The 22,740-nt window shown below is 36.2% G+C and overlaps 1 protein-coding gene and 1 long non-coding RNA gene across 2 annotated transcripts in view; both read right to left on the reverse strand.

Moving 5' to 3' along the window:
- Positions 1 to 1,465: 1,465 nt before the first annotated feature.
- Positions 1,466 to 22,740, reverse strand: part of LOC307156963 (hydroperoxide isomerase ALOXE3-like) — a gene marked incomplete at both ends in the record, with an annotated part of 41,771 nt that continues 20,496 nt past the window's right edge. The window contains one exon of the mRNA XM_079868693.1: positions 1,466 to 1,551. Within this exon, the coding sequence (XP_079724819.1) occupies positions 1,466 to 1,551 (86 nt within the window). The remainder of the gene's footprint in view (positions 1,552 to 22,740) is intronic.
- On the reverse strand, positions 11,785 to 21,635 carry LOC307157309. The gene is made up of 3 exons (XR_013820929.1): positions 20,369 to 21,635; positions 20,020 to 20,130; positions 11,785 to 12,168 (listed from the first exon to the last, which is right to left on the reverse strand). It is a non-coding gene; the product is annotated as an uncharacterized lncRNA (long non-coding RNA).

A 22,740-nucleotide genomic window follows, 5' to 3' on the forward strand; every position in this document is an offset into this window, starting at 1 on the left:
CTACCTGAATTACTCTGCACCTCTAAATAGGCTTACTAGCTCTAAAACTATCATTGGTCATCACATCAGTACAACAGGCTTGTTAAAAGAAAGTTTACTGCACACAACGACCGCCACATATTTTATTTATTTATTTACTCAAGCGCCCGAGGGCATAATCAGGTTCATTTGAACAACAGACTTATTTCCATAGCAATGGGGTATGAAATCTATACATTAATAAGAACACTGGAATATAGTCAACATTTCAAAACCTTTGGTGATTTTAGGGGATTATTAATCTTCAGAGTTTTACAAGTCCTCAAAAAGTAGGCTTGAGTTTGTCCTCTTAACAGCACATCCGCAAAACATTTCAGAAACGCAAGATCAAGAAACTAACTGGAAATTAAAATAATAACAGGCCTTATTCATTCCATTTATAAACATTTCATTTCATATAAACTGCTTATGCCTAACTGTGCGTTCACACACCGGACGCGATTAGCGCGTCAAATTCAAAAAGGGATCATATGTCAAATTCGCGCCTGCCGCGTCTAGTGATACGCTTGACCACAAGAGCGAAATTGACGCGCGTAAAAACAAAAGTTTGAAGCGAAATTTCGTCCGGTTTGAACGCACCATTAAAGGCTAAACGTGTGATGTGATAATGAGAACATATTTGCCTCTGCCCTTTTCTCTTCAGAGAACCTGTTGCTATCCACCGAACCAATGTTGTGGTTCTAACGGCACTGAACTTGAATGTCACGGCCGAACACCATAGGCTTTTTTAGTAATCACACAATAACTTGACAATTTAATTTAAATGTTACATCAATATAGGCCTACATATTCTTTTTACTTTTTTAATGTGAATTTCCTGGTAAAATGAAGGTAAAAAAATATTATTTTATATTTAATTTAGCCTTTCCACGGACCACCTGCAGTACCCTCACGGACCACTAGTTTGGGAAACGCTGCTCTAAGCGATCTCGGTTGGCGTAACCTCTTGTTGATGTTTGAATTATTATCAAACAAAACGGAGGCTAGCTAGACCCTCCCTCCTCCTCATCCGCGCACTACCCCCCGAACCCCACCCCCACATCATTCTTGTCGGTTATTGGCTGGAACAGTTTGTTATGTTTCGTAAGGCGAGTCGCTCTGTTTGTTGCTCAATTTGTTTTTGCTGCAGTTTGTGGATCGTGGGCTGTCTGCAGAGACCGTGTTTTTTTTACAGTGTGTTCAGGGGACAGGCAGCGAGCGGATAGCGAGGAGATGTTTGCGGTATGTGAAAAAAAATGTTTTGGCCTAAAAAACGCGTGAGATCGCTTAGAGGACCTTTAAGCAGTGCCTTTTACATTATTTTTTTATTTTCTCTGAAAGGCAACATCCATGATTCACTTTGATTTATTTTTGCTTTGGTCTTTATTTTTATTGACAAAGCTATTAATAGAAATACAAATGTATTAAGAAGGACTACTGTATCCTTTTAAATGGCTACACTGTTGTCCACATTTTTGGGGCTCAGATAGGTGTAGGGAAGCTCCAACTTCTTGTTCCGCTCCTCGATGAGATCTGACAGAATTTGTGAGAAATGTGATTTACAAGTCAAATATTCATAAAGAATAACAAGAGCACATAATTAACATTACTTAGGCCATGGAAAGTGGATATAGACAGGTTTTTCTTGTTGTCCTGGACTACTTGCTCTAGGGCAGTGGTTCTCAAACTTTTTAGACATGTCCCCCTTAAACACTTTGTTGTATAATATCAAGAAAATGCAATTACCTGCCTCCTTATAAATGCCTTTTTTGTTACACATATTTAGCCAATGTATTGGATATAATGCATTGCATTCAATGTTGTTATTTATTCTGTTTGTAAAAGATGGCTTATATTGTTTTGGCATAGATGTACAGTAATTGGTTATGTATGTATATGTGACTGTGCCAACCCATGTTAAGAGGAGCAGAAAAGTGCGATTATGTGTGTGCGCTAGACTCCTAGAACTGTAAATGAACTCAGCCATCTTAGTTGAGTTTACTGGAGTTCAAGGACATGAAGAGGTGGACCGCTTGCACCTGCCTGGAGAAGGATCTGGGAAACTTAACAAGGAGTATAAAAGACTGATGAACTGACTGCCTCTGGGGATACTGATACGCCAGAGCCCCCGATGCCTAGAAGCCCAGAGCTGGGGACAAGAAACCCCAAGCAGAAGATAAGAAGCCCAGAGCTTACTACACCTTTGTTTCAAAACATGATTATTGTATTTTATACTTAAACGATGAAGTTCTATTTGCCTTTTCTTTTTTTATAATAAACAAAAATATAAAGTAACCAATTAAAAGAAATTTAATTGATTACAAAATCTGCCTTCTGAGATTTATGATGCTGGAAGACTTTTAATGAGAACATAACCACAGAGGAGTCTTCTGACCAAATTGTAAGTACTTTTTGAATGCTTACAGTTTAGGTCAGATTTGACTTTCTTTACCTTACCTGAGAATAATAAATAAATAGGTAAAAGGTGTTAAGAGTAAAGTACACACCGTAAAACAACTTAAAGAATATCTGGTGACAAGTCAACAGTCTTAAGAAGAACGATTCAGAGGAATTGGCGTTCGGTGCTGCTTTATCAAGGCAGAGTGCCAACCACTATTCACACACTTGAAAGCCGTTGTAATGTCTTTGTTCTGTTTTTCTGCTGATCTCCTGCGGCCCTCTGCAGTATCCGTGCACCCCCACACTTTGAGAACCGCTGCCCTAGGAGGTTAAAGCTTATTGAGGTAAGTTAATAACAGAAACAGTTTAAAGCAGAGTCTGCAAATATGGGTTTGTGAAAGGTTGTTGACATTCGAGCTCAATAGCCAATCAAATGAAAACTCTGCCCTTCATGCTGCTGAAGCTTGATCAGCTGGGATTGTTTATGGCTCGGTCCAAACCACTATGTTTGTTTCCCGTTATCAGAGCCAGAACAACAGGGTTTTTGAGCTCAAACACTGAATGTCACTGTAGGTTGCAGTAGAGATGAAACAAGATCTATGTGCGGCAGTCTTAAATTTTATTTTAAGAAAAAACTCAAATCTTGACAAAACAGAATATCATGATCAGGAATAGAACAACCAACTAAACAAGACGTTAGAACTGACAACTAGGGATGGCTGACGCGAAACAGTCGTTCCGAAGCTTTGCGAGATCCCGAAGCGCAGATGTTTCGAAACACTGATCCGAAGCGTGATTCAAAACACCCATGTCACGTGACTATGGCCAAACGAAGCCTCGAAGTGTTTCACTAAGTGTGTCATCAGGTGTGGTCCGCCAAATCAGCGTTTGATTGACACGGTCGGGAACAGACCCAGGGTTTCTGCAGGTTTCAGTAAGTCAAATTTACGACCTTTTTAAGACATTTTAAGACCATAAAGATTGAAATTTAAGACCTACACGACGCATTATCCAAGTTAGATAGATAGATAGATACTCTAATGATCCCGAGGTAACTATCTATCTATCTATCTATCTATCTATATCTATCTATATCTATCTATCTTTCTATCTAGGATTAGCTGATGTGTGTGTGTGAGAGTTTTTTTTTATAGAAAATTGTACTTTTGCATATTGTACTGTAAAAACAAAATTATTGTTGATTTTAGTTGATCATAACTAGAGGGGAAATGATGAGATGTTTAAAGTGACCAAAATTATCACGGTTATCACAGAATCCTGTTCAAAAAGTACTAATAATACAGAATGAAGTCAATTCAACAAGTTTTATGTCGAAAAACAGCATATAACAAATTGATTAGCATCAATAGGCACTTTTTGTTTACGTGAACATTAAAATACCATTAAAAGTGATGGCCAGATTTTAAGAGTGTCTTGCAACATGTTATCTACTAACATGTACAAGTTCAAATAAAGTTTGACAAAAAAGGTTTTATACAAAGATAAACCTCATATTTCAGCCTTTAAATAATTTTTTTATAAAAAGAATGAGTCAAAAAAGATAAATTACTGACATTTATACATTAGCTTATATTTATTAGTAGTGTTTGGGTGCACCCCCATCCTTCATGTTGACTGAGCTTTCAATGTTGTTATGGAAAGGGGTGATTGGTTGGTTCCTGTCACATGACCTGCGGTGCGTTTGCGGCATTCTGAAAAGTTTAGATTTTTTTCATCTCGTTGCATCTGGTAAAAAAATTAGTGCTTCGCTTCAATTATGAGCGCGCTTGCCGCGCGCCTACATTTGAACAAACGTGAGCGCGCAAAAGACACGATATGTGAACGGCCTCAGAGAGCTGGCTCATATCAAGCCATGAGCTATTGGTAGCACACGAGCGACGCGTTGGAGACCCCTGCTAGGGCTCCGCTTTGTAGGCTACAACTCGATACTTTTTTGTTACTTTGTAATAACTTTCTGCGGCCAGCGTTTCTGGAAATGAACGAGGGTAAACACTTTTTAAGACCTGACTAAATGAAATTTAAGACCTAGGATGAAAATCTGGCCGTTTTTAAGACTTTTTAAGGCCTTAAATTTAAAGTTCAGAATTTTAGACTTTTTAAGACCCCGCGGAAACCCTGAGAACACACAATCGCACATCTGTATAAAAGTGAAATGAACGCATCTTGACCTCGTGGGTTTTTGTGAGAGGAGTTTGATTTTGAGATAGCGGATTTTTGGTGATATAGTGACATAGTGCGATTTGATTAGTTATAGGCTATTTAGGCTTACATTTAAATTTACACAACACATTGACTGATAGGCTAGAGAAAGACAGAGTATACATATAGTGACACATTAATAGATACATAGATGTAAATATATATAGACAGCTAGATTAATAGATAGATACATTTATAGATAGATTATAGATACATATCTAGATACATAGATAGATACATATATAGATAGATTTGGATAGATAGATAAAATGGAGGCTCCCCAGAAGAGATGCCGTACATCTGTGGTGTGGGAGCATTTCCATTTAGAAACCCCAAATAAAGTGAGATGTATGTATTGTGATCGGCAGCTAGCCTACTGCAATAATACATCATCCATGATGCGCCATTTGAGGAGCACTCATCCTGCCATTTTGCAGGGTGCAGAGGATGGCATTCCCCCTGTACCTAGGCTTGCTACTGACACTGCTGGGCCATCTAAGCAAGGCATGCATTGTTTGAAATATAATTATAATTGAAATATAATTACAAACTTTTGGGACACTGTTTAGAAAGTCCATAGCCCTATGCCCTACAACCTAATGTCCCAATCACAACTGCCAATCATGTTAAAAATAGCTTCAATGTGAATATAATATAATATAATATTGTGTGAATATACATTTTATAGGTCTACATATAATATAATATTGTGTGAATATACATTTTATAGGTCTACATATGAGTACCCAATATACTGCCAGTGACGACATCATTTTGGTTTTCCTATTTGTTGTAGTTCTACATTACATTACATTTTTCTCAGCACACTAAGCATAAACGTTCATAACCTAACTTTGTTTAGAAAGGTTTCCAAATAATGAACCAGTAGGCTACTTTTAACTAGCCTGATTCAACCAGACTCTCGTACATTTCATTTGTACAGAGAGTCTGGCCTCTCTCCACTGACAAGCGTTAACTTCCTTGTAGGCGGGTACTCTGGGCAGATCCAATAGTTTTAAACTTCAACAGAGTCACTCTGGATCTGCCATAACCAATCGCTAACGTTTGGTCGTGACGTAACCCTATACTCAAACTAGCGCACGACCTCAACGCCATCGTTCTCAGCCACTCCCTCTGTTCGCTGATTGGACCAGTAAAAAAATGATCGGAGAAAACCAAAGAATACACCACAATCCCAGACATAGTACTGAAGGGAAATAAAATTGAGCGGAAGTATGCAGGAGGGCGGAGCCAGGCTAACTTTTAACCCCCTGAGGTAGGCTCGCTTTTTTTTTTATCAGTTCAAAAGAGATTAATTTTGCTCTGTTGACTTTGATATTACAAACAAGTTTCATACATCAATCGATTCTGTTATGTATTATTTTTGTGTATACTCACAATAAAAACAAAGTGTTGTGCTTTTTGCTAAATAAAGAAAAATAAACATGATGTGAGTTCTACTTTCTCTCTGTCAGTGTAGTCCATTCTGAAACACGTCCGAAAATGAACAGTAACTCAGCGAATACTCAGTCAAACAGACATACAGACACACAGGCATGAAGCTTAAATTCTCTTCTTTTAAATTAAGTAATTTATATATATAAAAAAAAAATTTCTCAGTTCATGTAATCTGTAAGAAAAGAGCAAGATGTCAGTCGTTCTCATCTCATCTAATTATTTTTAATGTGACCCCGCCCACGGAGAGCGTGTGCTATTCAAACGCAAATGACTGAGACAATCCATGCAAACTGTGAACGCCAACATATCAGCTCGAGAAAACACATTGTACTTGTTTACACCGTCTCGCAGCGCTGTGAGGAATAATAATTATGGAAAATGTACCTCAGAAGTGCGGGTATTTCAAGGAGCAAGGATCCGACTGAGCTGAGGAATACTGTAGTAAGTTTTTTTCCTTCTCAAGTGAATCGCGTTTCTGTGTGTGAATGAATGAACGGCAGAGATGCGCGCTGTTTACCACAGCTCGCAAAAAGACAGTTTAAATTTGAATCGCGTTTCTGTGTGTGAATGAATGATGTTTTAGCAAACTGTATTGCTATACTGAGATGAGTAAAAATCGACTGAAATATGTTGAAATAAAATGTAGGCTATTTGTATAAGCAGCATGTACATATATATATATATATATATATATATATATATATATATATATATATATATATAAAATATTATTTTTGTCAAAAATAAAGTCATCAACTAAGATGTTAGCTGTTCCAGTGTTGGCTATATTCAAACTAATGAATACATATGATACAATGTAGGCCTATAATCATTTTTTTTTTTTTACAAAGAAAGAGTACACTTGAAATATTGTTGAAATTGTAATTATTGTTGTAATTGCAACCTTTTTAATAAAATAGCTAAACATATTTACAAGATGGATGTAAGCAAAATCTTAAATGGTCAATATAAGTCTTCTTTTAAATATATCTTTTGTCCTTGCATTCATTCTTGTGGCTGAAGTGTCACACCTGAATGAATGGCTCATTATGCAGAGTGGGTGGGACATTGTATTCTCAGGTGTAAACTACTCCTCCTTCACACCCCCCTCGCATATTGGCTTTCCAAGCAAAACCTGTCTTATACAATTTAAATCAATGTATTGTTTTATGTGAACGATAAAGCAAGACTATTTTTACATAATTTTGAAGCCAGAACTCGAAGCGACAACATCCATCAGTCAAAAGTCTTGTGGACACATATTTAGTATGAGTTTTGTGGTCTTATTTCAGCAACTTTCATTTTAATTTTTTTCAATAACCACGCATAAACATTATTCTCTTAAAAATACAAACATCTACATACATGTTGATCACATATTATGGTAGCCCTGTGTGTGCTATATAATTTACACCTTTGCCATTAACATGTTTATAAATAACTGAAAAAAGCACAAATGTCAGGGCATGTCAAAACATCCCAAGGGCCCAAAAAACACCTTAGACCCCAGATGGTTAATAGCTGTGCACTATTTGAAGCTGTATTTTTTCAATGTATTTGTCTATGTTTTATCTTCTCTTTTAAAAGTCAGACAGAGGGAATTGGATGAGGCTCTTCTAAACATGGTGGTGAAGGATCTGCAGCCCTTCACCATCGTGGAGGATGAGGGATTCAGGGCCTTTGTGAACAAGCTTGATCCAAGCTATGTCCTCCCATCCCGGAAGGTGCTTAAAACAATGGTCAGCGAAAGGTACGACAAAGCCAATGAGAAGACAATGGAGGACCTACAAAAGGCTGAATTTGTTAGCCTTACGGCTGACATGTGGTCCTCCATTAATATGGACGGATATCTTGGTGTGACTTGCCATTACATAACACCAGAGGCAAAAATGGCAACTGTTGTACTGGGTGTAAGGAGGTTTTACCAAACCCACACAACCCAGCATCTCATGGAGGCTAAAGCCTTGCTATTGGCTGAGTGGGGAATAACCTCCAAAGTTCAGTGCATGGTGACTGCCAATGCATCCAACATGGTCCTAAATGCCCAGCTACTCCACCTTCGCCATGTCCCATGTTTTGCTCATACTTTAAATTTGATTGTGAAAAAGGCTCTAGATCAAACCCCAGTCCTCAATAAAATACGCCAGAAAGCCAGAAAGATAGTGGGGTTGTTCAGATCCAGATGCAAAGCAAAGGACAAGCTTGTGGAGATGCAGGGCTTGATGGGAAGACCAACTCTGAAACTGATACAGGAGGTAGAGACAAGATGGAACAGCACATTCGACATGCTTCAACGCTTGTGTGAGCAACGTGAACCAGTGGCTGCTGCACTTTCCAACTTAAACAATGATACTGCTCCCCTGACAAGTCTTAATTATGACATTATTCAACAATCATTGTCACTACTGCAACCATTCAAACTTGCAACAACAGAGATGTCAGAGGAAAAGAGAGTGTCTGCTTCAAAGCTTATACCACTGAACAGGATGTTGCAGCACAAGCTTGCACAGAAAAAAGGAAATGCAACGCAGGAATCAACTGTACAATTAGGTAGGCCACAATGACAATACTACCCATGTAATTGGCCATAACTGTCATATTATTGTCATTATTATAAATATGTTTTTCTCCTGTTTTGGCTCATAGGCTCACATCTGAGAGGTTATGAGAGTTTTAGAGCCTTGGCACTGGCTACACTGCTGGACCCAAGGTACAGAAATGTGGCATTTGGAAATGCTGCCAAAGCCCAGGACGCTGAAAAGCACATCACACTGGAGTGTGCTTCGCTGATGCGTTCAAACCATAGACTGTAAAAAATATGGACAAAGCGTCTGTGACGTCACCCATAGACTTTCTGAAGAACGGGTTTGAAGCCGTTTATGGGGGGTATGGGCGGCGCCATCTTGGAAAATCTTGGGAAATCCTAACCCCGCCCACCTTCTGACGCAGCGCACGTCACTCAGCTCGCTCTGCTACTCCGGTTATCTCTGTGTATATTTTAGGCAACGAAATATGTTATAAAACACCATACTAACTCTTTTCGTTTTCATTTAAAGAAATCTTAAACATTATAGCCACACAAATGTGGTTCAGGCAACGCATATTGATTATATTCAACTGCACATAACGTTTGCCTATTTATGAAAAAACAAAATATAAAACACAAACCTGCCTCTTTTCATTTTAAATATAATATAAAAATATGAAACATTTTATGGTCCAGGCAATATGTGCATTTGTACTAAACAACAGATTTTGCAGTAAACAACATTACAGATCATCTTCGTTGTATTAAAATGACAAAACTCAACCCAGTCTCTTTTTGTTAAATTTCAGTTTTATCAATATTAGCCATTATAAAAGTATAAGTAAAAGGTATAAGAAGCTATACAAATAAAGCAAACAATTCAGTCAAACATACAGTCAGCGCTCTAGTCTAACCATACATCGGTAAAGTTAAATAGCTTATAAAGTTATGAAACTTCCCCTCAGCCAAAACGATTGCCCAGGGAAAAAATTATAGATTCACGAGACCAAAAAGCGCCCATTAGATATACACAAGACGAATTATATCTCATGTTTAACCACTACAGAGACGCCAGAGTCCGCGGCATTGGCGGCAAACCTCAGAACGACCAGCCGAGGAAAGGTTGCTCCAGGCGGGGTACATGAACGCCGAGCGCTCGGTCATCGCTGGATCAACTGGATAAAATTTTTATAAATCTTTAAATAAACCACAGATTTGAGCTTTAAACAACTATATTCTCGCCTGAAAAACTCTTAAAACTACATTTCATGATACAGAAACAGTAGTATTATATGTCAACTGTATTAAAAAATGGCGCTTCTTATGTTGTCATTCTCCGTGGTGCTGCCTTGTCAGCTGTCAATCAAAGTTAACCACGCCCTTATTGTCATACATTTTATATCTAAATACGATCTAAACAAACAAGTTAGAAAAAAATTCACAGCCCTCATGGTTGTCAGGCACTCGGAACCTATCGAAAAATACAATAAAAGTCCATGGGACCAACCTGTAAAAACATGAATTTATGCTGTGAAAACTGACATTTTAACATGGGGGCTATGGACATTTGCTCCCTTTTGGGACCTCCCTCTAGCGGATTTTCGATGTATTGCAGTTTTTCGCACTTCCGGGTAGGCTTCATTTTTCAGATCAGAATGTTGCCGCTTGGTTCAAACACAAATCCTGGTGAGCAGTTTCAGTCTGTGTTATGTTCTGTAATCTGAATCATGTAATATATACTTCATATATGCCGTCAGTTTAGGATTTGTTACTAATTGCTGTTTTCATTTTTATTTAGAGCAAGAAATGTAGGCTAAGTCCTTCCACAGCAGAGAAATTAATATTTTTGAATAAAAATCTCTAAAAAAAAGTGAGACATTGTGGCTTGATTTCTTTTATTAATATTCATTTTGCAGGACCAAAATAACATTATGCACAGTGAGGAGCCTATAGGTTACAAGCTTCACATATTAGAAAAATACAATAATAAAAAAACAACACATTTTTTTAATGGCTCATCAAGTTTGTTTCAGATCAACACCTGCAAGTGACCACTAGGTGTCACCGTTGAGACGGGTGTCAAATTGATTCGAAGCCTCAAAACAATATGTCCCATTTGGTTCAACTGTTTCATTGCTTCACGAAGCCTTAATCTGTCCACCACTACTGACAACTGGATACGACTAAACAGGGCTTAAGTACACCACAAACAGAGGAACTAATGAGACTAATTAACAAGACACACCTGAACTAAGGACTCTAATCAAATCTGTAATGGAGGAAATCATGGAACGGAGGAAGACTGAACTAATTAAAGCCAGGTCAGTGGTATCAAATGCAGCACTATAGATCCAGTAACACTAATAGAGAGATACAACCACGATTGGATGATAAGAGTAAATCATGTGTGACTCTAACGAGAGCTGTCTCGGTACTATGGTACAGTCTAAATCCTGACTGGAAATCCTCGCAGATATCATTTCTTTCTAAAAAGGAACAAAGTTGTGAGGATACCACCTTTTCTAGTATCTTTGACAGAAAAGGTATGTATTAATATGTATTAAACCTGCACAGTAAATTTGAAATCCGGAAATCAACATAGAGTTCATTTAAACACTTTAAGTGTATTTATGGGAACCACCCACAAAGTGTTAGTTCAACACTTTCAAAAGTGTTGCCTCTCGCAACACCGACACAGTGTTACAATACGAACACTAGGAGAGTAAAATATTAACACCAATGCAGAGAACAACAACACTGTTACAGAGCTAAGTGCAGTTAAAATTCTACACTGTTCTGGTGTTGACCTAACACTTTAAAAAAAATGGACTTCTCAACCTTATAGGAGTCAAATATTACACCATCCTGGTGTTGATAAAACACATTTTTACAAATAAAAACACTAAGGGAGTTACCAGTTTTTCTTATTAGTGTTCTGCATCTGCCACTTTAAATAACTGTAAAATAAACTCACAAATAATTTAACCTGAAAATCATTTTTGCATTTGAAATTTGAAATAAACACATCACTCTATAGTACTCTTGCAAACCTTTATTTCATAACAATCCAGAAAGTTAAATTGTAACCTCAGTCTGGGATCATAGTAGAATTCTGTTCATTGTAAAGTTAAAAATAAAGACAAAATGCAAACAGTTGTTTTAACAAACTAGTTTTTTATTAACTAACAAGCCCCTTTACATCATAGGTTAACTTTTAAAATAAATGATGAAGGCACAATATAGGCATTTATGTCACCAGAATTATATGAAAGCTGCTTATTCAAATGGTCTGTAATACCTCAAGACCTGTACATGTCAGTGAATGTAAGCTCTGTGTCAGTGAAGTTGATTCAGTACCTTCCACTTTGCAACAATACAAGCAGTGCTTGAGTCAACAACATTCAGCAGATGAAGAACAGTTGAAGGATATGAGTGGATCAGTTGTGTCCAGTTGCTAACAGTAAAGTTCAGTGCATAGTTGTTTCACAGAGAAGGAAAGGCTGTGCAGATCCAACTTTCTTGAAAAATCCTGTAGTGCTGGTTCCCTAGACAACACAAAACCAGACCAATTACAATCAATACAATTTGTGTTTTATAAATACAGCAAGTTTATGGTGGAAAAAGTTCAATCATCTTAGACTTTCGTGACTCAAACAAGAAACTATTTTGGTAAGATTAATTTACTTGGAAATCAGTAAATTCAAGTCTTAAAGACTTTATTCACCCTTATGTTGTTCCAAACCAGTAAGAGTTTTGCTCATCTTCGGAACACTTAATGATGATATTTTTAATGAAATCTAAGAGATTTCTGTCCCTTGATCGACAGCCTATTCAACTACCACTTCCAAAGCCACGGAAAGGTATAAAGGAAATCACAAGTAATCCATGTGACGCCAGTGGTTTGACCTCAATTTTATGACTTTTTTCACGACAATTTTAACTCCTCTTTATTTACAAAATATTAATCTTCAATGCACAATCACACAACAACATCTGCTCTCGCATTACCAACATGCACAAGTTGTAATGTTCTCATGAACGCATGTTTGCTGCAAACACAGCAGTTGCGTAGTTTAATAAAATGTATGTTAAACCACTGGAATCGCATGGAGTACTTTAATGATGTACCTTTCTACCTTTCTGGGGCTTGAAAGTGGTAGTTGTGTGGACTGTCAATCAGTGGCGGCGTTTCACAAAAACTTAGAGTATGGCATTCCCTCTGGGCATACATAAAACAACGACATTACCGAACGATATACCTCACATTAAACCAAACAAAATGCACGATGCACTATTAACTCTATTGCACTATTAATTAAAACTCACAATGAACAGCATTATATAAAAACACATGCCTTAAATACATAAATATCTTGTTATTTCGAAATAATAAGGGCACATTCTAACATGCATTAAGCCACATTTAGTGTTCTTATAATGGTTTTCAATGGGAGGAAAATGCTTAACGTAAAATTAAACGCGTTGCGTTCATATTCTGGACTCATCTGATTTTTTGTATACTTTATTATAATTTTAGTGTCAAAATGATTAATAAATGCACGCACAATTATCCGTGAACTTGATAAATGTTGCAAATGTTATCCACAAACAAATTGCTTTCAACTTATGTGTGCAAAATTCAGAATTCAAAGAAAGTGCAGGAATTTGCACAAATAGAGACGTTTTTGTGAATAAAATGTTTTATTTTGTATTAGTGATAAAATAACGGGGGTTGGGGTTGTACAGATCTGGCCTTTAAAAACGCGCGTTTTCTCCCGCGGCATTCGGCAATTCGTCTCGTAGAGTCTCGCAGAATTCTGCAAGTGCTTTCGGGGGGCCTACTTAAAAAATCCCTCAATGTGTTTCGCTTCACAGAATATCCACCAGGTGGCGCATAAAAAACAACTTTACATTAGATTTTTTTCTTTTACTTCACATTACGTCATGATTGTGAGAAAACATCCACAATAAAATATAAATTATAAATAGTAATAGACACAAATATTTACAGTAGGCTACTGTATTATACAGACATTTGAAAATATTTGTAAATGCAAAAGGTTCATTAAGACAAGAAGGGGTATTGGACAACGTTTACGAATTTTTATATGCTTTGTCATTGCTGTGGTTTCCAGGAGATGAGTGCATGCAGAATATTTAACATTGCTTTTATTAAAACAGCAAAGTGACGTTCTTGCCAGCGCATAACTTTTTTGTACAACTATTAAGATGATTGTGCATGCAATGCGCATTTATATAAGTGCAACAGAGAATTTAGTGTGAGCATAATACACGTGACTCTGCCTGTAAAAACCCAGCAGTATTTTATATATAGATATATATATATATACACAAAATCATCCTAACATAATGCAATTAAATAATGCGACTTACCCAGATTCTTAATTCGTGCAGATATTTCTTGTGTGATTGTTCTTGTGCAGATATTTCTTGTGAGGTAATGTTGCAGCACAACGCGTAGCATTTATATTTTGGGCGCATCTGATTTGCCATTACATTATTAATAAATATTTTAATTGAACTGTCTTAATGCATTAAGCATAAAGATTTTTCCACGTTAGTCTCAGAATGTCCGGGGTTGGTTTGAGGTCTTGCCGACAGTTTGTAAATCTTCTAAATATTCATATTCACAAATTCCATACAAAGGGTGATCAACAGTTATGACTTCTAAAATAAAATAAAAATGACCAGATAAGAGGTATCTGATTGACAGTTTGACAGATGTTGTTTTAAAAAAATAATTACAACATTATGGGGAAGTGGTATTAAATATTCGGTAACACATAGCCTAATACAATTATTTTAAGTATGCATTTTGTTCAGTTTTGCTTTTACAAAATGTTCCCTGTTTTTTATATAATTAATTCAACCTGAGATGTGCGTTATATCGCTTTTTGATCATTATTTGTGTTGTCGAATTTTGACACAGTTTCATTACTTGTTCATAATAATTTGATTCATAATTATGTCGTTTTTTTCTAAAAGTAAAAGTAAAAAAACAAAGTTTTTCTAAAAGCAATATTCTAAAAAGATACAAAGACATTGTACGTGTACCCACCCTTTTAACTTCCGTTGACCGTTTTCAGTGGTTATGAGGAGCAATATGAGAGAAAATTTTTGTAATCATTGTCTGACACAACAAAAAAATTATAATATTCATTTTATTTAAATTTTCGTGTTCGCATTTATGAGGGAAAAAACAACGTGTCAGTTTACGGTTATGGACGTGAGCGCTAAAAGCGGCAATAAAAGTCTGCTTTAAAACTTTCACAGAGACCTCAAACAGAACAGCTGCCTTTCTTTAAATCGAATTTCGTTTTGTATTAATTATGTCTTCATTTTAATCAATGTTTCGTGAACCAATTGCCTGGATTTAAGAAGTAAATATAGCAGACAATCACGACATTGGAGGCGCCGGCGATATCTCATAAATGAACCGAAACTCAGCGTGTAATGCACATTCACATTTACAGTGTATTTAGACACATTTAGACGCATTCATAATCATTACTTTTACCGGTTCTTTGTGGCAAGCTTTATGCGTGCAGTCGTGCGCTTGAGTGCGGCTATATTATAGTAAATGCGTTTTACTTAAAACAAAGCATAAGCCTCTTCCTGGCATGCAATGGAATCTACAATGTCAGTTGGTTATATCAACATATGTCAAATTAATATCAACAAATTAAGCTATAAACATTGATTTGAAATAACTTAAAGCGTATGTATAGTATATTTGCATAAATAGCATTTAAACAAAGGAACTGCAAGGGATTTAAACCCTGCCCACACGCTGGTGAAAACTGGAAAAACCGGTTTTCTTTTGATTCCCTGAGAGGAGATCGATTAGCATTGGGGGTTGAATCGGCAGACCTGGGGGGTGGGCGGTTGTAATTTCTTGACTCTGTGCAATTGGTAGCAGCTAAAACAAGCAGCTAAAACAAAGACTGTGCAATTAATTACATTTTGGAAATAACTTTCTTCACGTCGTTTTATTTATACACTGTAAAACTTTTTTTTTTTTTTTTTTTTTTTAAATTTGTAAATATTAAATATGTTTTACAAACAATTGGTTTACAAACTCTTGGAGGTTTGTGGTTACCATCATTCAGAAGAGTGGTGCTTGTGTTTAGACTTGTGTTTTACGTGATTAAATCAGGAAGATTACATTGGTTTCTGTCCACACGGAGACGCATTTAAGACGATTTAATCAGGAAATGGAGGCACCGGCGCGATATAACTTGCATTGCTCGTGAACTGAGCTCGTCTCATAAATGAACCGAAACTCAGAAATGTATCTAGAAAGCTTGAAATGTCCACTTTTAAACAAAACAATTCAAAACGAAAAGAAACAGACAACTCTCTTATGTAAGTGTGCATTTCTCTCTATAGGCACGTTCACAATATCTGCGAAGATGACGAGTCAGCATTGTCAACATCTTTGACTGACACATAAAACACTAGTTGATTAGTAAACAATTAAAATGTCTCCTTGCTATATTTGACACATGATTACTTTTGCCAGTTCTTTGTGGCAAGCTTTATGCATCCGTTAACTATCGAATATCGTGACTCATATTTTGTACCAGACCATTTATGGTTGTTCATATTGTTCAACAAAGTTCTTGATAAAAAAAAGAAAAGAAAAAAAAGAAGCTACTGTGCCTAATATTATTGTTGTATAGTGCGCAAGGTTTATGCGCATGCTTTAAGTCTTCTCCGTTTTTAGTGTATGTCTGTGGCAGAATTACAGTGCCTGGTCTGGTATGTATACTAGGCTACATCGTTTTGAGTCGGTTTCAGTGGTTTAGTGTGTACGCAGATATTTCTTGAGACGACGCCATGTTTTTATGTTTTTATGCACTTTTACTCTTTTAGTTTTGTTGCAATTTCACCAAAAGCTTATAATTAGGAAATACACACAACACGCTAAACTTATATTCTCTATATGTTAAAAATGTTGTAAAAAAATACGTATTATTCTTATATAATAAGAATAACAATATGATACATTTATATTGCACTCGAAATGATTTAGATAGGCCTATGGAAAGAGGAATTCTTCTCAACTACCACCAATAAAGTTTTAAAATTCTTCTTTATAAAATATTATATTTTGATGATTCTGCAAATTCAGCAGACAGTGAGGTTCGGGTTTGTTCCGATCAGAGCTCGTGAGTGGAGAGCGCATTTCTGAATATTCCGCTCCGCTCGTTCATTCCGCTCAGGGTCCTCGGCCTCGCTCAACACAGATGTCCTGTTGCCTGGTTCGAAAATATGTGGAATACGGGCTGCTTTCGACTAAAAGTTTTTTTTCTAGTCGACTAGTATACTAGGCTAGTTGTTCATTTAAGTAATTCGTGGACAAATCGCCCCTTTATATTAATTTAATTAGCCTACTTATATCATATGGATCATGAGCGTTTACGTAATATAGCCGCACTCAAGCGCACGACCGCACGCATAAAGCTTGCCACAAAGAACCGGTAAAAGTAATGATTATGAATGCGTCTAAATGTCTAAATACACTGTAAATGTGAATGTGCATTACACGCTGAGTTTCGGTTCATTTATGAGATATCGCCGGCGCCTCCAATGTCGTGATTGTCTGCTATATTTACTTCTTAAATCCAGGCAATTGGTTCACGAAACATTGATTAAAATGAAGATATAATTAATACAAAACGAAATTCGATTTAAAGAAAGGCAGCTGTTCTGTTTGAGGTCTGTGAAAGTTTTAAAGCGGACTTTTATTGCCGCTTTTAGAGCGCTCACGTCCATAACCGTAAACTGACACGTTGTTTTTCCCTCATAAATGCGAACACGAAAATTAAAATAAAATGAATATTATATATTTTTTTGTTGTGTCAGACAATGATTACAAATTTTTTCTCTCATATTGCTCCTCATAACCACTGAAAACGGTCAACGGAAGTTAAAAGTGGTGGGTACAAAATGACTCATGACGAAATCTGGTGGGTACACGTACAATGTCTTTGTATCTCTTTAGAATATTGCTTTTAGAAAAACTTTTTCTTTTTTTTTACTTTTAGAAAAAAATGACAATTATGAATCAAATTATTTTGAACAAATAATGAAACTGTGTCAAAATTCGACAACACAAAGAATGATAAAAAAGCGATATAACGCACATCTCAGGTTAAATTAATTAAGCTCCTCATAACCACTGAAAACGGTAAAAAAAATCGAACCAAAAGTCAAATTAATATGGACTGAAGTTAAAAGTGGTGGGTACAAAATGACTCATGACGAAATCTGGTGGGTGCGTACCCACCGTCCCCACCGAAATCGACGCCTATAAGGGAAACATCATGATAGTATAAAAAGTACTGTGTGTAATGCAGAAAAGCGCATTACAACCATGTTAAAACTATTTAAAACGTTAAGATGCAAAAATGAACTAAATGTAAAATTAGATAATGATATTGCGCAAATGATCTCGGTCTCTTTAAAGGTCTTCGCAAATTATTGTGTTATAAGACTCAGTTATCATAGCCTACATCACGTCTCTTCTACTGTAAGTACACAGAAAAAAAAATAAGACAAATGATGCGCGTTTGAGTCGGATTTTTATGAAGAATATGTGACTGTTTATGTAATGGCAAAAGAAAACATTGTATTCGTCATACTTCGTCAACTCAGTATGGCCACATGAAACACGACTGCCATCTACAGGTTTTAGTATTTCCTGCGTCCAACACCTAATCCCCCTTCTGCACGATCCCGCAGAATTTCGGAAGTGCTCGTGGCATTCTTTTCTCTGAGACGCGCATTTTTAAAGGCCACATCTGTATAGTATAGGCTAGTTTATTAGTATGATTTTTTTTTTTACTGTGTTTAATCAGTTAATAACACGTCTCTTTATGTTAAGGTTAATTTCGATGTGCCACTAGAGGACAGAATAAGACAGGGAATTAAAGAACTCCTTGTAGCCTAGTTATGTTGGCCTACTGTTTTCATAACACTGGATATTCTACTAATTCATACTTTTCTAAAACGTTGCACTTATTTAGCAATTACATATAGTTTTTTGCATTAAATATAAAAACAATTGCCTTACCTTTTGGTTGCAGCACAGTTTTTATTGCATAAGTGGGTAGCGGCGAGGTCGGAGCAGTGCGAAGTCGGTGACAAGCTCATCCAGATCAAAACATTTCACCAACTCTTTCTCCACAGACATGAGTATTAATGACTTTGTCTCTCATCGCCCATTGTTGTCCCCAGATGACGTTTCGCTGACAGCACTAACATTACAGTCCTTATTTTTTGTATCGCTGCTGCTTCCATTCTCCCAATTATTTAATTTCTTCGTCAAAAAAAAAAAAAAAAAATCCAAGGAAGATTGAATTGGTCTATTTCTTTTCATGTTTACTCCGTAACGTTATCTGACAGCTAGGCTAATCAAAAAGACGCGCGATTAAGTGATGCAATAAACTGCGGCTGCGCACACTCCCTCTACAATTTTTTTTATTTTTATAATAATACTTTTGCAATAATGTAAACATGTACAATACATTTATGTGTTCATTTAAAATCTGTCATTGTGTTTTCGACGTTGTTAAAATAATAATAAAAATACGTTGTTTTTTTCTGAAGTAGGATCCAATCAGAGAAGTCGGCGTTCAGATCAGAGCCAGCACTCATCGTGAATGGTCACTTATCTCATGTTTTGCCTTCGGATTTATTATCAAATGAATATTATAACAATTTTTTGCAATTTTATTGCACTGAAGTATGAAGTATAGCAAGAGTAGGAAAAGTCACAAAGTCTCATGCCGTTTGGATGAAAGGAATTTCATAAATAAATAAGCCAGATTTTACAGTGGGAAACCGTGTTGATTTGCTCCAGTATCATATTATGTAAACAACTGCATGACAAAGAACTACACAGATGCATATATAAACAATCTATCAATAAATGCATACACGTTGGTTTTCATGGTTGCTTTTGTTCTGACGCTGACCGTCTGACACTGCGGAGAGGAGGAGCCGGTTTTTATATGACTTTTAAAGGTGACTGAGGCGATCATGAAACGAACATTTTTTGGGGGGGCTCGCTGGATGGAAATTTAGGAGGGTTAAAGCCCTCCTAAAATCTTTAACGAACACCATCATTAGCTGATGTTTTATCTGAACTCTGACTGCTAGGGTATGGCAACTGCCATACTCTGCCATACGCAAACGCCACCCCTGCTGTCAATGTAGGGACAGGAACCTCTCAGATTTCATTAAAAATATCTTAATTTGTGTTGAAAGATGAAAGAAAGTCTTACATGTTGACATGAGGGTGAGTAATTAATGGCAGAATTTCCATTTGTGGGTGAACTAACCCTTTAAGAATAAATTAAGACACGCACCTTAAGAAATCTCACTAAATCGTCAGCTGCCGGAAGAATCTTTGCTCCGTTGTTGTGGCTTTGTGATGTTGGGGGCAGGTGATGGGCAGAGATTTCCCAATCAGTTGAGTCCTAAAATTAAACAACAAGAAAACATATACCTGTCAAATCATGAAAAGGTTTGAAAACTCATTTTAAGTAAAAAAATGAAAATAAAAAGATTTACTTTTGTAAAATAATTGGACTGGACAAATTCAAAATGAGTGTTATGAAACACAGAAAATCTACCAAATAGCAACAAAGCTATGATTATTTTTAATGCTTGTGCCCATGATTCTCTCATACATGCATGTTATCTGTTAAATCTTACCATCACCAGGTTCTTGTCTACAGTCTTTAAACACCAGGCCTGGTACCGTTAACCACTTGGTGCATTATAGAAATGCTCCTAGCAAACACAAATAGCAAAATCAATACATTTAAACATGAAAGCATATCCAAACATCAACCAAAAGTAAATCTGATAAATACATTTTGCATAAATATTTAATCTTAAAGAATTACTTACCAATTTTAAGAAAATTGGACCTCCAAATAAGGAAATAAAGTGACAATTTCACGTGCATTGTCGGTTCGCAGTTTGTGGAGTTGTTCTTCTGTTTTTCAGTTGTCATAAACAAAATGTTCAACTCAATATTAAATTCCGCAGGGATCTTTGGATCCTTACAACCAGGGTGCGATTTGTGAATAAAGCGTTTTTTGTTTGTTTTTAAAATAAATCTCGAACCACAGTGCTTCGTAGTGCTGCTTTTAAAATAAATAACATTTAGGCCTATAGAATAATTATGACCTTAAAGGGATACTCCACTTTTTTTGGAAATAGGCTCATTTTACAACTCCCCCAGAGTTAAACAGTTGAGTTTTACCATTTTCGACTCCATTCAGCCCATCTCTGGATCTGGTGGCAGTGGCGGTTCTAGACCACAGTAACTGGGGGGGCCAGGCAGGGGCCACTTGTGCTTTTAGGGGGCACAGCTTAAACATTCATCTTAACCTATTTTCAGTATTATTTCAAGTCATTTTTCACCATGTCATATATGACTGCAATCTCTAGAAAAAGCTAATAAATTATATTAGCTAAGCTAATAAAACAATTTCAATTCAAATGAATGTTTCATTATGTTTAATTGTAGTGTGATATAATGATCAATAATAACACATTTTTAGCATCTAAGCACATCTAGGCACTTTTTTACACCTGGGGTGGGCGATATGGCAATAATATTATATCACGATTTTTATTTTTTTTTCAGGAAAATCACGATTTTATCACGATTCTTTTTTCATGTTGGTTTTACTATTTTGCAAGTGACTGAGCATTACAGCCAAACTAATTTCCCTGTTTTAAAAACAAAGCCTTATGGGTAACAAAATATAAAATAAAAAAGAATGGCAGACATTTAGGCCAAAGTGGCGAAGATAAAAATCTTTGTCATTATTTTCTTTGTTATTAAAAATTAAGAACAGAGATACATATTACACATACACAACTTAATATACAAATTAAATAAACTGCTTTATTTTTTCAGCTATAGGTGTATTTAACAGTATGAGAAAGTAATTAAATGAACAAATATGAAAATAAAACACAACAGACTTAAAGTTCTCACTCAAGAGCAGTGAATGATTTCCTCTGTGTGTTTTGTTGTTTTATTAATATTAAAGGGATAGTTCTCCCTCAAAAAAGTCATAATTTACTCTCTTAAGTTGTTTTAAACCCGAATAAGTTTCTTTCTTCTGTTGAAAATAAACGTTATTTGAAAGAATATGAGTAACCACAACAGTTGATGTACCCCTGTGACTTCCATAGTATATATTTTTTCCTACTATGTATGGAAGTCAATGGGGACCAGCAACTGTTTGGTTTTGGGTGAACTATCTCTTTTAAGGAGAACTCCGGTCAGTTTTAACATTGAGCTCATTTTTTTGTACATTTGAAGTGCTGTCAATACAGAGAACAACGACAAAAATCGGTGTTGCCTACACCGAGTTATTCTATTTTTAAAATTTGCACCCTGTTGACTTCAATAGGGCAAGTACTAAACCTGCTTTTAGGCTCTTAACATCCTTGATGTGTCATTACAAGTGCACAGAAAATGTGAGTGATTCCTTCTGAGTGAACACGAGTGGATCTGACTCGGCAATCGACTATGGACTTCAACCGAAAAACAGGATGTAAACAGGTATTTGCGCTGGCTTAAATAACATAATTTTTATACATATCTTTTACATCTACTGCAGTCAGATCCACTCGTGTTCACTCAGAAGGAATCACTCACATTTTCTGTGCACTTGTAATGACACATCAAGGATGTTAAGAGCCTAAAAGCAGGTTTAGTACTTGCCCTATTGAAGTCAACAGGGTGCAAATTTTAAAAATAGAATAACTCGGTGTAGGCAACACCGATTTTTGTCGTTGTTCTCTGTATTGACAGCACTCCAAATGTACAAAAAAATGAGCTCAATGTTAAAATTGACCGGAGTTCTCCTTTAACTACAAGGTATTGCTACTAGGGGTGGTTAATCTGTCTGATTTCCCGATTCGATTCGATTACGATTATTGAAGTCCTGATTCGATTACAGTCGATTTTCGATTATTACCGATTCTCGATTAGCGATTATTGATTTTCCATTTCACAACAGTAAACGAAAATACACTACAAAGTGATTGCAGTATTAAAA

This window comes from Squalius cephalus (genome assembly GCF_949319135.1).
Source record: "Squalius cephalus genome assembly, chromosome: 4".
NCBI classification, from domain to species: domain Eukaryota; kingdom Metazoa; phylum Chordata; class Actinopteri; order Cypriniformes; family Leuciscidae; genus Squalius; species Squalius cephalus.